The sequence below is a fragment of the Vicia villosa genome, linkage group LG4 (genome assembly GCF_029867415.1).
Source record: "Vicia villosa cultivar HV-30 ecotype Madison, WI linkage group LG4, Vvil1.0, whole genome shotgun sequence".
Classification (NCBI taxonomy): domain Eukaryota; kingdom Viridiplantae; phylum Streptophyta; class Magnoliopsida; order Fabales; family Fabaceae; genus Vicia; species Vicia villosa.
The window spans coordinates 147,132,891-147,148,029 of NC_081183.1; the positions used below are offsets into that span (position 1 = coordinate 147,132,891).

The following is a 15,139-nucleotide window of genomic DNA, read 5'->3' on the forward strand; positions in this document are numbered from 1 at the left end:
CAACACCACCTTCAGCACATCCTTCTCTTTTAAGATTCCCTTTCTCTACCTCACCACTTCCCTCACATTTCCTTTTTCCTTTCTCCATGGTGCCTTTTTCCTTCCTAATGTTGGAAGTATCCTTATGCAGACTATGTTTCCTGGTTGTGAGTTCATCATATCAGGGTCCAATAAAACACTTAATGGTTACAATCATACCTGCATCCTACTCAACAAGAAATGGCAAGGAGAAATTGGTTTTCATGTTATTAAAAATCATAAGTTAAGTACCTTTGGGATGCAGATGATGGCATCTCTCCTTGACCGTCTTTACCTTTAACTTTGCTTTCTTTCTTGTTCCTGGCGACCTCCTCCAACATTTGCTTCAAAACAAAGCTCCTTGTGCGTTTCCCAGGTATTTTCCTTTCCTGGGAATCATCCTCATCGCAGCTTCCTTCTTTCACCCTGCATTTTAACAAACAACCACTTCAATATCCCGTATCACTTTTTACACGGATATTACTGTCATCTTCAAATACAGTATGATTATCAGGTTGCATTATAGACATTATACAAACACATTACATGAAAACCCGATATTGGAGAAGCAGAAGAACAGTTTAAGATCAAGGAATTAAACAAATTTTTGGAACAAACCTTCCCCATTCAGCCATGGTCGTGTGTGTCCGTGAATCTCGCGCAATGCCGTTGGCAGTAGCAGTATCGATTGAAGATGGAAATAAACCCTAATTTCACCCTTACTTTTTATGCAAACATATTAACCTCTGTTTTTATTTTTTTAATTTTCATTGTTTTGATGTTCCAAAACACACTAACAGGAAAAATAGTTTTTCATTAATGGCAAAGTGGATTTATTATCTAAATTATTATCTTATTAATTTTTAATTAATTTTTTTCACAAAGTTATTTTCTTATTAATTATTAATTTTCTAAATTATTATCTTATTAATTTTTAATTAATTTTTTTCACAAAGTTATTTTCTTATTAATTATTAATTTTCTAAATTATTATCTTATTAATTTTTAATTAATTTTTTTCACAAAGTTATTTTCTTATTAATTATTAATTTTCTAAATTATTAATTATTAATTATTGATTATTTTCACAAAGTTATTTTCTTATTAATTTTTTTCACAAAGTTATTAATTATTTTCTAAATTATTTTCTTATTTTCTTATTAATTATTAATTTTTGACCATCACTAGTGGAACATGTCAGGGATTCAACTGATGATGTCTTACTATGTGTGGAACATGTCAGGGATTCAACTGATGATGTCTTACTATGTGTGGAACATGTCAGGGATTCAACTGATGATGTAGAACTATGTGTGGAACATGTCAGGGATTCAACTGATGATGTGGAACTATGTGTGGAACATGTAAGGGATTCAACTGATGATGTCGAACTATGTGTGGAACATGTCAGGGATTCAACTGATGATGTCTTACTATGTGTGGAACATGTCAGGGATTCAACTGATGATGTAGAACTATGTGTGGAACATGTCAGGGATTGAACTGATGATGTGGAACTATGTGTGGAACATGTCAGGGATTCAACTGATGATGTGGAACTATGTGTGGAACATGTCAGGGATTCAACTGATGATGTCTTACTATGTGTGGAACATGTCAGGGATTCAACTGATGATGTCTTACTATGTGTGGAACATGTCAGGGATTCAACTGATGATGTCGAACTATGTGTGGAACATGTCAGGGATTCAACTGATGATGTCGAACTATGTGTGGAACATGTCAGGGATTCAACTGATGATGTCGAACTATGTGTGGAACATGTCAGGGATTCAACTGATGATGTCTTACTATGTGTGAAACATGTCAGGGATTCAACTGATGATGTCTTACTATGTGTGATCCATGTCAGGGATTCAACTGATGATGTCTTACTATGTGTGGAACATGTCAGGGATTTAACTGATGATGTGGAACTATGTGTGGAACATGTCAGGGATTCAACTGATGATGTCGAACTATGTGTGGAACATGTCAGGGATTCAACTGATGATGTGGAACCATGTGTGGATCCATGTCAGGGATTCAACTGATGATGTCTAACTATTTGTGGAACATGTCAGGGATTCAACTTATGATGTGGAACCATGTGTGATCCATGTCAGGGATTCAACTGATGATGTCGAACTATGTGTGGAACATGTCACGGATTCAACTGATGATGTCTTACTATGTGTGGAACATGTCAGGGATTCAACTGATGATGTCGAACTATGTGTGGAACATGTCAGGGATTCAACTGATGATGTCGAACTATGTGTGGAACATGTCAGGGATTCAACTGATGATGTCGAACTATGTGTGGAACATGTCAGGGATTCAACTGATGATGTAGAACTATGTGTGGAACATGTCAGGGATTCAACTGATGATGTCGAACTATGTGTGGAACATGTCAGGGATTCAACTGATGATGTGGAACCATGTGTGGATCTATGTCAGGGATTCAACTGTTGATGTGGAACTATGTGTGGAACATGTCAGGGATTCAACTGATGATGTCGAACGATGTGTGGAACATGTCAGGGATTCAACTGATGATGTGGAACCATGTGTGGATCCATGTCAGGGATTCAACTGATGATGTCTAACTATGTGTGGAACATGTCAGGGATTCAACTGATGATGTGGAACCATGTGTGATCCATTTCAGGGATTCAACTGATGATGTCGAACTATGTGTGGAACATGTCAGGGATTCAACTGATGATGTCTTACTATGTGTGGAACATGTCAGGGATTCAACTGATGATGTCTTACTATGTGTGGAACATGTCAAGGATTCAACTGATGATGTCGAACTATGTGTGGAACATGTCAGGGATTCAACTGATGATGTCTTACTATGTGTCGAACATGTCAGGGATTCAACTGATGATGTCGAACTATGTGTGGAACATGTCAGGGATTCAACTGATGATGTAGAACTATGTGTGGAACATGTCAGGGATTCAACTGATGATGTCTTACTATGTGTGGAACATGTCAGGGATTCAACTGATAATGTCGAACTATGTGTGGAACATGTCAGGGATTCAACTGATGATGTCGAACTATGTGTGATCCATGTCAGGGATTCAACTGATGATGTCGAACTATGTGTGGAACATGTCAGGGATTCAACTGATGATGTTGAACTATGTGTGGAACATGTCAGGGATTCAACTGATGATGTCTTACTATGTGTGGAACATGTCAGGGATTCAACTGATGATGTCTTACTATGTGTGGAACATGTTAGGGATTCAACTGATGATGTCGAACTATGTGTGGAACATGTCAGGGATTCAACTGATGATGTGGAACCATGTGTGGATCCATGTCAGGGATTCAACTGATGATGTCTAACTATGTGTGGAACATGTCAGGGATTCAACTGATGATGTGGAACCATGTGTGATCCATGTCAGGGATTCAACTGATGATGTCGAACTATGTGTGGAACATGTCAGGGATTCAACTGATGATGTCTTACTATAAGTGGAACATGTCAGGGATTCAACTGATGATGTCGAACTATGTGTGGAACATGTCAGGGATTCAAATGATGATGTCTTACTATGTGTGGAACATGTCAGGGATTCAACTGATGATGTCGAACTATGTGTGGAACATGTCAGGGATTCAACTGATGATGTGGAACCATGTGTGGATCCATGTCAGGGATTCAACTGATGATGTCTAACTATGTGTGGAACATGTCAGGGATTCAACTGATGATGTGGAACCATGTGTGATCCATGTCAGGGATTCAACTGATGATGTCGAACTATGTGTGGAACATGTCAGGGATTCAACTGATGATGTCTTACTATGTGTGGAACATGTCATTCAACTGATGATGTCGAACTATGTGTGGAACATGTCAGGGATTCAACTGATGATGTCGAACTATGGTGGATTCAACTGATGATGTCGAACTATGTGTGGAACATGTCAGGGATTCAACTGATGATGTAGAACTATACTATGTGTGGAACATGTCAGGGATTCAACTGATGATGTCGAACTATGTGTGGAACATGTCAGGGATTCAACTGATGATGTCGAACTATGTGTGGAACATGTCAGGGATTCAACTGATGATGTCGAACTATGTGTGGAACATGTCAGGGATTCAACTGATGATGTAGGTGTGGAACATGTCAGGGATTCAACTGATGATGTCGAACTATGTGTGGAACATGTCAGGGATTCAACTGATGATGTGGAACCATGTGTGGATCTATGTCAGGGATTCAACTGATGATGTGGAACTATGTGTGGAACATGTCAGGGATTCAACTGATGATGTCGAACTATGTGTGGAACATGTCAGGGATTCAACTGATGATGTGGAACCATGTGTGGATCCATGTCAGGGATTCAACTGATGATGTCTAACTATGTGTGGAACATGTCAGGGATTCAACTGATGATGTGGAACCATGTGTGATCCATTTCAGGGATTCAACTGATGATGTCTTACTATGTGTGGAACATGTCAGGGATTCAACTGATGATGTCTTACTATGTGTGGAACATGTCAGGGATTCAACTGATGATGTCTTACTATGTGTGGAACATGTCAGGGATTCAACTGATGATGTCTTACTATGTGTCGAACATGTCAGGGATTCAACTGATGATGTCGAACTATGTGTGGAACATGTCAGGGATTCAACTGATGATGTAGAACTATGTGTGGAACATGTCAGGGATTCAACTGATGATGTCTTACTATGTGTGGAACATGTCAGGGATTCAACTGATGATGTCGAACTATGTGTGGAACATGTCAGGGATTCAACTGATGATGTCGAACTATGTGTGATCCATGTCAGGGATTCAACTGATGATGTCGAACTATGTGTGGAACATGTCAGGGATTCAACTGATGATGTCGAACTATGTGTGGAACATGTCAGGGATTCAACTGATGATGTCTTACTATGTGTGGAACATGTCAGGGATTCAACTGATGATGTCTTACTATGTGTGGAACATGTCAGGGATTCAACTGATGATGTCGAACTATGTGTGGAACATGTCAGGGATTCAACTGATGATGTGGAACCATGTGTGGATCCATGTCAGGGATTCAACTGATGATGTCTAACTATGTGTGGAACATGTCAGGGATTCAACTGATGATGTCGAACCATGTGTGATCCATGTCAGGGATTCAACTGATGATGTCGAACTATGTGTGGAACATGTCAGGGATTCAACTGATGATGTCTTACTATGTGTGGAACATGTCAGTGATTCAACTGATGATGTCGAACTATGTGTGGAACATGTCAGGGATTCAACTGATGATGTCGAACTATGTGTGGAACATGTCAGGGATTCAACTGATGATGTCTTACTATGTGTGGAACATGTCAGGGATTCAACTGATGATGTCTTACTATGTGTGGAACATGTCAGGGATTCAACTGATGATGTCGAACTATGTGTGGAACATGTCAGGGATTCAACTGATGATGTCGAACTATGTGTGGAACATGTCAGGGATTCAACTGATGATGTCTTACTATGTGTGGAACATGTCAGGGATTCAACTGATGATGTCGAACTATGTGTGGAACATGTCAGGGATTCAACCGATAATCATGCTCTTAGTAATAGTTTGCCACATGTATTCTTGCGTTTTGTTTAGAAGTTTATCGTAAGAAAGAGCAATGCTCACTAATTATTTAACCATTGATAAGAAATATTTAATTAAAATTGAATAACGCATTAACTAATAAAAAAGTATTTTTGTTATAAATATGAATTCACATGGTATATGACTAATTATTTAAGGTTTCATTATAAATGATAGTAAGTTTTTTATTATAAAAATCATATATGTCCTACTAAATTAGAGACGAGTTGGTTTTATGCTTAAATTTAAAATAATTCTTAATTAAATTTTCAAAAATAAGATTATGTTGTATATTTTTATTTTAACATTACAACATTATCATCAAAGATGGCAAACAAACAACTATTCATATCATTATTATTTATATTTATATATAAAAAGAGATGGATAGATAAATAATTTTGTTTATAATAACATTGAGAAAATTATACAAATAAAAATTACAAAATTATTAAATATTTTTCAAAATTAAATCTCATTATAAAATATATGTATGATATATATTTAATATACGTATGATGTATATTTAAGCTTAGAAAATAAAAACTCTTTTATTACACTACATGAATATATTGCTCTCACAAAATATCGGACTCCGTCACTGATTTTATATATATCAAAATTAATCTCAATTGGGTCTTCTAATTTAGGACCGTTTTAGGGGGGTCAACTCTCTAAAATGGCTTTTATTTTTAGATCCTCTTCATTTTATTTTATGCTTATATTATGATTAATTAGTATTACTTAATTACTAACATATATTTTTCAATCTAACTATACTTATTTTGTGACATATTCATTAATACAAAAGAGTACAAAACTTTATTTATTTAATTTTATTCATATTATTATTCATAGTTTCATGTTATTCAAATAATGCTATAATAACTATTAAATAAAATAAAAAAGCAAACCGTATCAAAATAGTGTGTAATTGTCAAATTTGGGTGTAATAATGTCATTCCTCAATATTAAACTATCATATCAATTACTACCATACTCAACCGCTCAAGTAATTAACCCATGGCCAACTACTACCACCCTACCTCAGTTATTGCTCTCATTTACTCAACTTCATCTACTTAAACTTGAAAGCTGGTAAACTTCATCCACTCAAAACAGACAAGGGATCTACTGTGACCTGGGTGATAATGGAGAAAGTATACGTAGTTTTTGAAGGTCGTAACCCAGGTATATATTTGTCGTGGCCTGAATGTTTTGCTCAAGTTAACAAATGGAGTAACAACGCACATGGCAAATATTACAGCCTTGAGCAAGCTGAAAGGGCATACACGGAATATTGCAAACAAGTAGGTCGTGTCTATGAACAGCATCACAACATCAACTCGTGCGAATCTGAAAAGTGTTCGTATGCAGACGACAAAGTTCAGCCTTCTCAAGATCTATCGTGTAAGTTGATACAATACAACCTTATGTTATGTAGTATATATACGTTGCTTATAATATTAAACGATAACCATGCTATGTAACTATGTATGGCCTTTATTAACCTTTATGAACCTTTTCTATTTGTATTATAAGCTACGGTTTTGTCGAACTTGGCCGAGGAGACAGACGCGGAGGATATCGTTCTACAAAATAGCATACAAAAATAGGTAGAGGTAGTTTGCAACCGTATGAGAATCCTTGTACCGGTATACAATCTACACGAAGTCATGCTTGTTTGTGTAGTCCTTTGTTTTCCAAATCTATGGTTTCAGTTGGCCGTTTTGCGAAGACCGACTATGACGCGAAGGAAGATGTTGCGGTGCTGTTAATGCGTCGTTTGCTTTGCGCAACAGGTAGAAGGATTCGTGATTACAACTACTATAACGTCCAAATACTATCGGAAGAACTTCAAAATGCGAGGGATGCAAACTTTGAACTGAACATGGAGATTGCTACTTTGAAAGCAGAAAACAGGCTCCTCAGTAACCAAGTTTTAGCTAATGAACATGTTAAGTGAATGTATATAATAACAATGTGGACGGTGTTCCATTTTTTAGATTGATTCAGGTCTCAATGTAGTGACTACGGTCTTAATCGTTGTTGTGTTTTTAGCTTAGTTGCATGGCGTTGCATGTGTATAAGTTCCATCTTATGAAACTCGTTTGTCGTTTGTAGTACCTTTCATTTGATCCCTATATGTGTATGGGATATTTGATTATGGATGGAGTGGTGTGCACCTCATTATATATATATATATATATATATATATATATATATATATATATATATATATATATATATATATATATATATAATGTATCATTAGTTTCAACCTTATGGTATGTATGTGATTACAATATTAATATCTCATGTGCAAGTAGCATATCAAACAGGTCTTAATATTATATTAAGATATCAACTTATTTACTTTATGCAATTGTGATAGCTTGGGTCAATTCCACATTAAATGGTAATTAAGTGATTTGATGGAATAGGTATCGAGATTAGTCTCTACATCATTACTCTACGTTTCTCCTTATTTTCTTTATATTAGCAACATCAACAACAAGCAAGTTCTATAAAAAAAAAACAACAAGAAAGAGAGCACTCATTATCAATGGAACCAACAAGATGCAACGACTTTGTGTTGATCCCTGGCCATTCAAAAGACAACGGAATGCAAGTTTTCCTTCTTAATAATATTTATTAGTATGTCTTTATGTGTTACATTTTTATATGTTCATGTACATAAGTAATAAAGGTTGTGGTGTTTATGTAGGGATGGTGACAAAAACTCCTCAAAGATGGGCGAGAGGATTTGTTCATCAACCATTCCAAGGATTGGACAAGATGTAGATCATGACTCATTTAAACCTGATGTAAGCTCCAAAGAAGCCACGTTAGCTGATGTGTTGGATGCCGTGGAGGTAAACATTTTTGAAACCAACATGCTTTTAAAATATAAGTATATAACTATATAAGAGTTGTAATATTCATACAACTCTGTAATGTGGAAATGCACTACTGGTGCTGAGTAATAAAATCCATTGCTTATAAAAAAAAGAGATATAAGAGTTGTGTTGAAACGTTTTATGTTGAACTTTTGTGTTATATAACTACTGATATGGTTCAACCATTGTGTATGATGCAGAAACTAAGTTTCAGGATAGATATTCTGGAGATTTCTCACAACGACATGATGACCAAACTTGTGTTCAATCAAAAAGAGATACTAAAAAAAGTAGGTGGGGAAATGCGTAGCCCAAGGTTCAAAGACAAAGTTGTCCATGCTAGCTCTGGATATTCCCCTGATGCAGAAGATGATGGAAATGATCGGGGCAAAGAAAAGATGATGGACAGAGGGATGGAGAAGCTGAAGAACTTTGGTACAATAAACATATTTGACTACGACTCCGAGGAAAGAATGAATGCTAAAAAAAGAATAGTCTCCCATAACAACTACGTACGTACCGATACTGTTTGCAAACGGCAAAACATAAGCTATGGGAAACTTCCATACATTGATGCCGATTCAAACAGGGGTGGGAAAGAAGTTGCCGACAACACCAACAAGCCATTCAGTAGTGATTATAGCCGAAGGTTTAATGCAAAGGTGACATGCCTTCCACTCATATATTTGCATGGTTTTACGTTAATGTTGTTTAAACTTTAAACACTTGATTTACCATGTTATTCAAATTAATTGTTCTAATATTTATTTCAATAAACAAGGAGCTGATGACGACATCAACAACTCCCAAGGGTCGAAAGCTCTCATTAACACCATCACCAGGAGAGGGGTCGAGGCCTACAGGTAATGCTATTGGCAACTTGCAGAGAAAAGCTGCAACCACTCCCAGATCACTCGGTGTCAAACGACAATCTCCGGGCGGTAGAGCTAAAAAAGTTGTTGCTATTGGGAGGACTAATGCATTCAGAAACAGTACTAGTTTAATGGTCCCGAAGGTAATCAAAATTCATTAAGCAGTACTTATGAAAGAACAATGTTTATATCGATTGTGTATGATATTCTTAACAAGTCCTATATTAAGCAGCATTTCAGATGCGCGATTAAGACCTCCCCTGATATGAAACTGGATCAAACGGAAATCAGGGTGTGTGCGTATGTCTTCCAAGAAGACTTTGACTCATCGTACGTGGACATGAATTTTATTACCTTATTATGAAATCTCTTTAACAATGACTAACAACCGTTGTTGTATTTCAGTGATACAATATTCAGGGTTGGTAGGACAGCGTACACCAGAGCTGATTTTGAGTGTATGTGTCCAGGAATGTTGGTTTCAAGTGAGGTACATTTCTAACCTATACACATACCTATCATTTTACGTATTATGTTTGTTGGCTAACTGGTTACTGGTGTAAATGAATTCCAACCTTGGAACAGATTATACTGATGATGGCGTTGAAGGTGATGTGGTCACAACACCAAAACTTATGCAAAAATTTGTGGTGCCTGCCTCCGTCGTTCGCGGTAATTACCATAAACTCCAAATTATTCATGATGCTTATGTTACACGAGTCTTTACTAATAAGTGATAATCACATGCTAATGTATTAAACTATCTGTTGGTTGTAGGAAGATGTTGTTAAAAATAATGGTCATGAGGAATTACACATGTTTTACAAAGATGTCTGGGCTGTTCGTTTTGATCACCTGAGATTGGTAGAATGTTTCATTTAATTGTCTCTAATCGTTAGATGTTGTATGCACTGCCTCCTTTTTTACATAAGCCAATTAACGGATTTGTTCAAAAATTTGATATACGTTATAGATTTATGTCCCAGTAGAAGACCAGCGTGGACACTGGTACCTCATGGTCATTTCATTAGATGATCGCAAGATCTATCATTTGGACTCGCATCTGACCGAGGACGTGGTCGCAGAAAGAAGGTCCACCATCAGAAACATCGTGAGTATAAGTGAATTTTATAATCACATGTTTGAGAAAAGAAGCTATAATAAGCTATATCTTCTTAATTTATCAGGGAGCTGCGCTAAATAAGCTGGTGGAAACGGTGTATGAAAGTTCATTCTCACTCCACGTGATGACGGACTTTGAATACTGGGATATTGTGGAGGCAAGGGGGATCCCAAACTGTGGAACCAGTTATCAAATTTCTTCCAATCGACAATCACTTTCCATATACAATTGGTCAAACTGAACCCGTTGTGTTGTATTGGCAGCGACAGCTCTGCACTATGGGTGGTAGAGTGGATGAATATGCAGAACAACTTCACAAGCAACACTCTTGGTGTGGTATGATTATATGGCAATTCTGATGTGTTGTGTTTACAATAAATTATCACCATTTAACCCCAAAAATAATCTTTGTTAACTATTTCACATTTCCCTTCCAGATGAATGAGATTGTCACAAGGATGGCCGTAACTATGCGTTTGCTTATGGGAAACCATAACGACTGCAACAACGAGCTCATTCGGAAGTCGAAGGAATACTGGAAAGTTATGACAACCGCGACTTAGACAATGAGAATGTGCGGTGGCCATTTGTTTGGATATTTGGATGGCTGCGTGGACCATGTTTTGTTGATTGAAACTACTACTATGATTGTCTACGTGGACCATGTTTTAGGATAATTTGCTTGCTGCTTTATGCAGTTTTGTGTAATTTGGACCGCCCTTTGCTGCTTTCTGTTGCTTACATTGTTATGTGCTAGTTGTTGTGTCCTTGGGTGTGGATATATTGATGATGGCAAATAACAACAACGCATTATGTGAAGTAATTGGCAGTGGATTGAACTGTAGGCTGCAGCGAATGCTGTTGAAGGAGCGGTTTGAATGGTTGCACCTAAGGCTTCTGTGCTTGCACCAAAGCATTTGATTAGAGGAAAGTGATGATATAATAGTAGCTGCCACTGAAACTATGTTGATGCACCTGATATTGGAAAATAGAAATGTAACATGAAGAATATTTAAATTATGTTGATGCACCTTTAATTGTTATGTTCCATTGAATTGAAAAATTATGCTATTTATTTTTGCATTTTCATATTGCACCAAAGGTACCAAAGTTTAGAAATAGTACAGGTAAGCAATCCTATTTATTTGTACTGCTTTAGAAATTCTGGTGCTGTTCTATTTTAATTTAATTTGGCTGGTTTCATTATCAAAATTGTGCATTGTATTTTTATCACAAATAATACAGTATGAATTTACTCTATCTAAGTAATATTTAGAACATTGTTGATCAATTTATGAAATATATTATGTTGAATTAGGGAAATTACAATACAACAATAGATGAATTTCAATGTGCTTTAGGATAAAATTACAGCAATTCACTTCTTCAGTTACATCAACTTCCAGCCTTGGATATATTAAAAACTAATAAGACACAATGTCTGTTACAATAAGCATACCAAATGCCTATTACAAAACAAATCCCACATTTGCAACACAGCACCCAAAATTACAAAATCAGTATAACTGCCAATTATATTATCCAATACAATAAACTACGAATACCACCTCTTACTTCACCACATTCCCATTCTTAACCCATTCTTAACAGAAATAGACACCTTCCTTGCCAAACAAGCAGCATAACATCATTTTGGCATTGCTTCATCACTTCACTGAATTTCAAACTGAAAATCCATAGTCATTACTTAACCTTACAGATGCTGATTGTAAAGAACTATCTGCAGGAGGCTCTCCATCTGCTCCAAGAGTAGGGCAGCATCTTCTGTTGTGACCAGCTGCACCGCATATCCCACACGTCTGTGTCCGCCTGGGTCTCTCTGATGTACCAACAGTACCTGGTCCACAACCCTTGCTTCTTGAACATGAAGGGTTAAGTATATTCACCAACTCCTCTTCAACATGTATGTTATCTGGAACATCTTCATTGTTGTACTTCGATTTAAGCCTACAAAGTTCATTAGTCAGATATTCTAAATATTTTTTGTAATCATCAACATCCATATATGACAAGTCAGCGACCTCCTTACTAAGATTCACCAAAGTAGCGTGTCTAGCAACCAAATGTGAATCCCAGTAGTGGGAACCATCTTCATAACTTCCACTAATAGACTCCTTCGCATATAATGACCAACGATTCAGCACAAGATTCTCAGGAAATTCTACAATATTAAGATAAACCATCACAGCAACAATGTGCTCACAAGGAATCCCAATGGATTCCATTCTAAGACACGAGCATCTGAAATCGTTATTCGATGGACAGTGGGAAACACGCCATCCATGCCCTTCGTCTCTGTATTTTGTCACCGCATAAATGGTAACTGATGCCATATCTTGAATATCTAATACAGATGTTAAGGTTACCTTTTTCATAACAGATCGTACCATTTCAAATATCTCTTTTGTCCAGTGCTTTGATGCTGACCTCTCAAGCGCCCTAAGATTGGTATGCAACACTGCCTGTCCATATTGGGATTCAAAATCAGCTTGAACCTCTCTAAATCGAAAATATGCCACACACCTATGGAACTGCTTAACAAAATCAGTCATATTCATCCTCGAGTGTACAAACTGTCCCATATGACTATGAAATGCTTCGCACCGCGATGTCGTTCTTATTCCTGCAAAGAAATTTCCCCTAATATGAGCTGTTGCCCACATCTTCCTTTTCTGGTACAATTCATTGATCCAATTATTATCTTCTAACCCAAACCTATCTAACATTTCATTCCACAGACTCTCAAATTTCCAAACATCGTGATCACCAAGCATTAATTTTTTGAAAACAGGGATGAAATTGGGATTGCTAATGTTGGAAATTGCATTTCGTAGGAGATGCCATGCACATAACCTGTGGTAACTGTTGGGAAAGACTTTCCTGATTGCATTTCTCATAGCAACATCACCGTCCGTTATTACAGATAAAGGTGTCTTACCTTTCATTGCAACCAAAAACTGCTCCAGCAACCATACATATGTCCCTTCAACCTCATTTGAAACTATGGCAGTAGCAAATATAATCGTCTGGTTATGGTGATTAACACCAGAAAAAACAACAAATGGGCACCTGTACTTATTTTTCTTGTAGGTAGCATCAAAAGCAAGCACATCACCAAACAGTTCATAATTCTTTTGACTCTCACCGTCGCTCCAAAATAGGTTTTGCAACGTTCCATCCGCACCCACCGTGTGTGCAACAAGCATCAATGGATCTATTACACGAAGATCAATAAGATACCTGACAGCACCTTTAGCATCAGAAGACATCTCTTTCCTTTGTCTTGCAATTTGATTATGTACATCCTTCTTCAAAAATCCTACCTTATCATACCCCCCCGGCAGCATTAGCGAATGAACCAATCATTTGAGTTACTTTGATTCCGGCATTCCCAAAATTCTTAATTTGCATCTTATCTGACTTACTAAGCTTCCTATTACCTGCCAACAGCCTGCAGTGCTTCTCCTTTAACATTGCATGATTGTGCTCAAAGGTAAAAACTGTGACATACCAACGGTGTGAAATTATATCAATATGAACCCGAAATTTTGCTTCACATCCACACCGGGTTTCGTGCCTCGGACCACGTTTGCGATTATCTACTTTGTTTTGCCTAAATCCTGCAAGGTTACAAAGAAATGTTTGTTGAGTAACATCTCCACTCTTTTTTTTAATAACTTGACCTTTACGGACTGCAAAACCGTTCATCTTTGCAAACCAACAGTACCATGTGTAAGCTATTTCCAGACTTCCAAATTGCAGCTTCGAAACATCATCACATTGCAAGTTAAACATGTCCATATTTGCAATGTCGTCAAACTCGTCAACAACAAATGATTCGTCTGGAAGTTGATCTGAAGATATCGATTCATTCAATCTGTCCGAACCCCATTCCGATCCTTCCCCAGAAATTCCACCGCCGTTTGAATCTGTATTCCAATATTCGTGTCCACTAACATAACCGGAACCTATCTCGTCATCATAATCATCACCATCTAATTCGCCATCATCATCTCCATCTTCATCATCGTATTCACATCCGTAAAATTCATTATCTTCTTCCGCATCTTCATCATAGTATTCAACTTCTTCAAACTCAGAATCTTCATCAACAACTCTGTTGTCATATTCAACATTATCCAAGCATCCATCACTAACAAAATCCAGTTCACCGTCATCGTTAACACGACCATTCTCATGAAAAATCCCATCGTGTGCTTCCTAAAAAAATATAAATAACTAAATAGTAAATCAACCATCAATTAGGGTTACAACCACAAGATAAGATTGTTTGAAAATTGACTTACAGAGTTAACTTGCATTACTCCATGGCCAATAACGTCACCACCATCCATCTTTAACTCAATATCTGTTACTTTTACTAAGCACAAAAACTTGCTTCAGACACAAATCGTTAATGGAAGAGGATCGAAAATGGAAGAAATGAAGAAGAAATCAGAAGGGAGCGCAAAAGAAGAAATCAGAAGGGAGCGCAAAAAGAAGAAATCAGAAGGGAGCACAAAAGAAAATGAAGAAGAAAATGGTTTCAGAA

At 37.0% G+C, this 15,139-nt stretch overlaps 2 protein-coding genes across 2 annotated transcripts; both read right to left on the reverse strand.

Annotated features, from left to right (window-relative positions):
• Positions 1–12,248: 12,248 nt before the first annotated feature.
• On the reverse strand, positions 12,249–13,856 carry LOC131598031 (protein FAR1-RELATED SEQUENCE 5-like). Its single transcript, XM_058870679.1, has one exon. It carries the CDS (start codon positions 13,854–13,856, stop codon positions 12,249–12,251), a length of 1,608 nt encoding a protein of 535 aa, XP_058726662.1.
• Positions 13,857–13,914: 58 nt separating this feature from the next.
• Positions 13,915–14,942, reverse strand: LOC131598032 (uncharacterized). The gene is made up of 2 exons (XM_058870680.1): positions 14,895–14,942; positions 13,915–14,808 (listed from the first exon to the last, which is right to left on the reverse strand). The coding sequence occupies exons 1-2, from the start codon at positions 14,940–14,942 to the stop codon at positions 13,915–13,917; spliced, it is 942 nt and encodes a 313-aa protein (XP_058726663.1).
• Between the last annotated feature and the right edge of the window lie 197 nt (positions 14,943–15,139).

What these genes read in the sequence shown, in the direction of transcription:
- LOC131598031 (XM_058870679.1), bottom strand. Translation starts at nt 13,856, where the DNA reads ATGTCTTCTGATGCTAAAGGTGCTGTCAGGTATCTTATTGATCTTCGT.
- LOC131598032 (XM_058870680.1), bottom strand. Translation starts at nt 14,942, where the DNA reads ATGGATGGTGGTGACGTTATTGGCCATGGAGTAATGCAAGTTAACTCT. An exon ending in GAGTAATGCAAGTTAACTCT is followed by an intron (nt 14,809 to 14,894) that starts GTAAGTCAATTT and finishes ATATTTTTTTAG; the next exon opens with GAAGCACACGATGGGATTTT.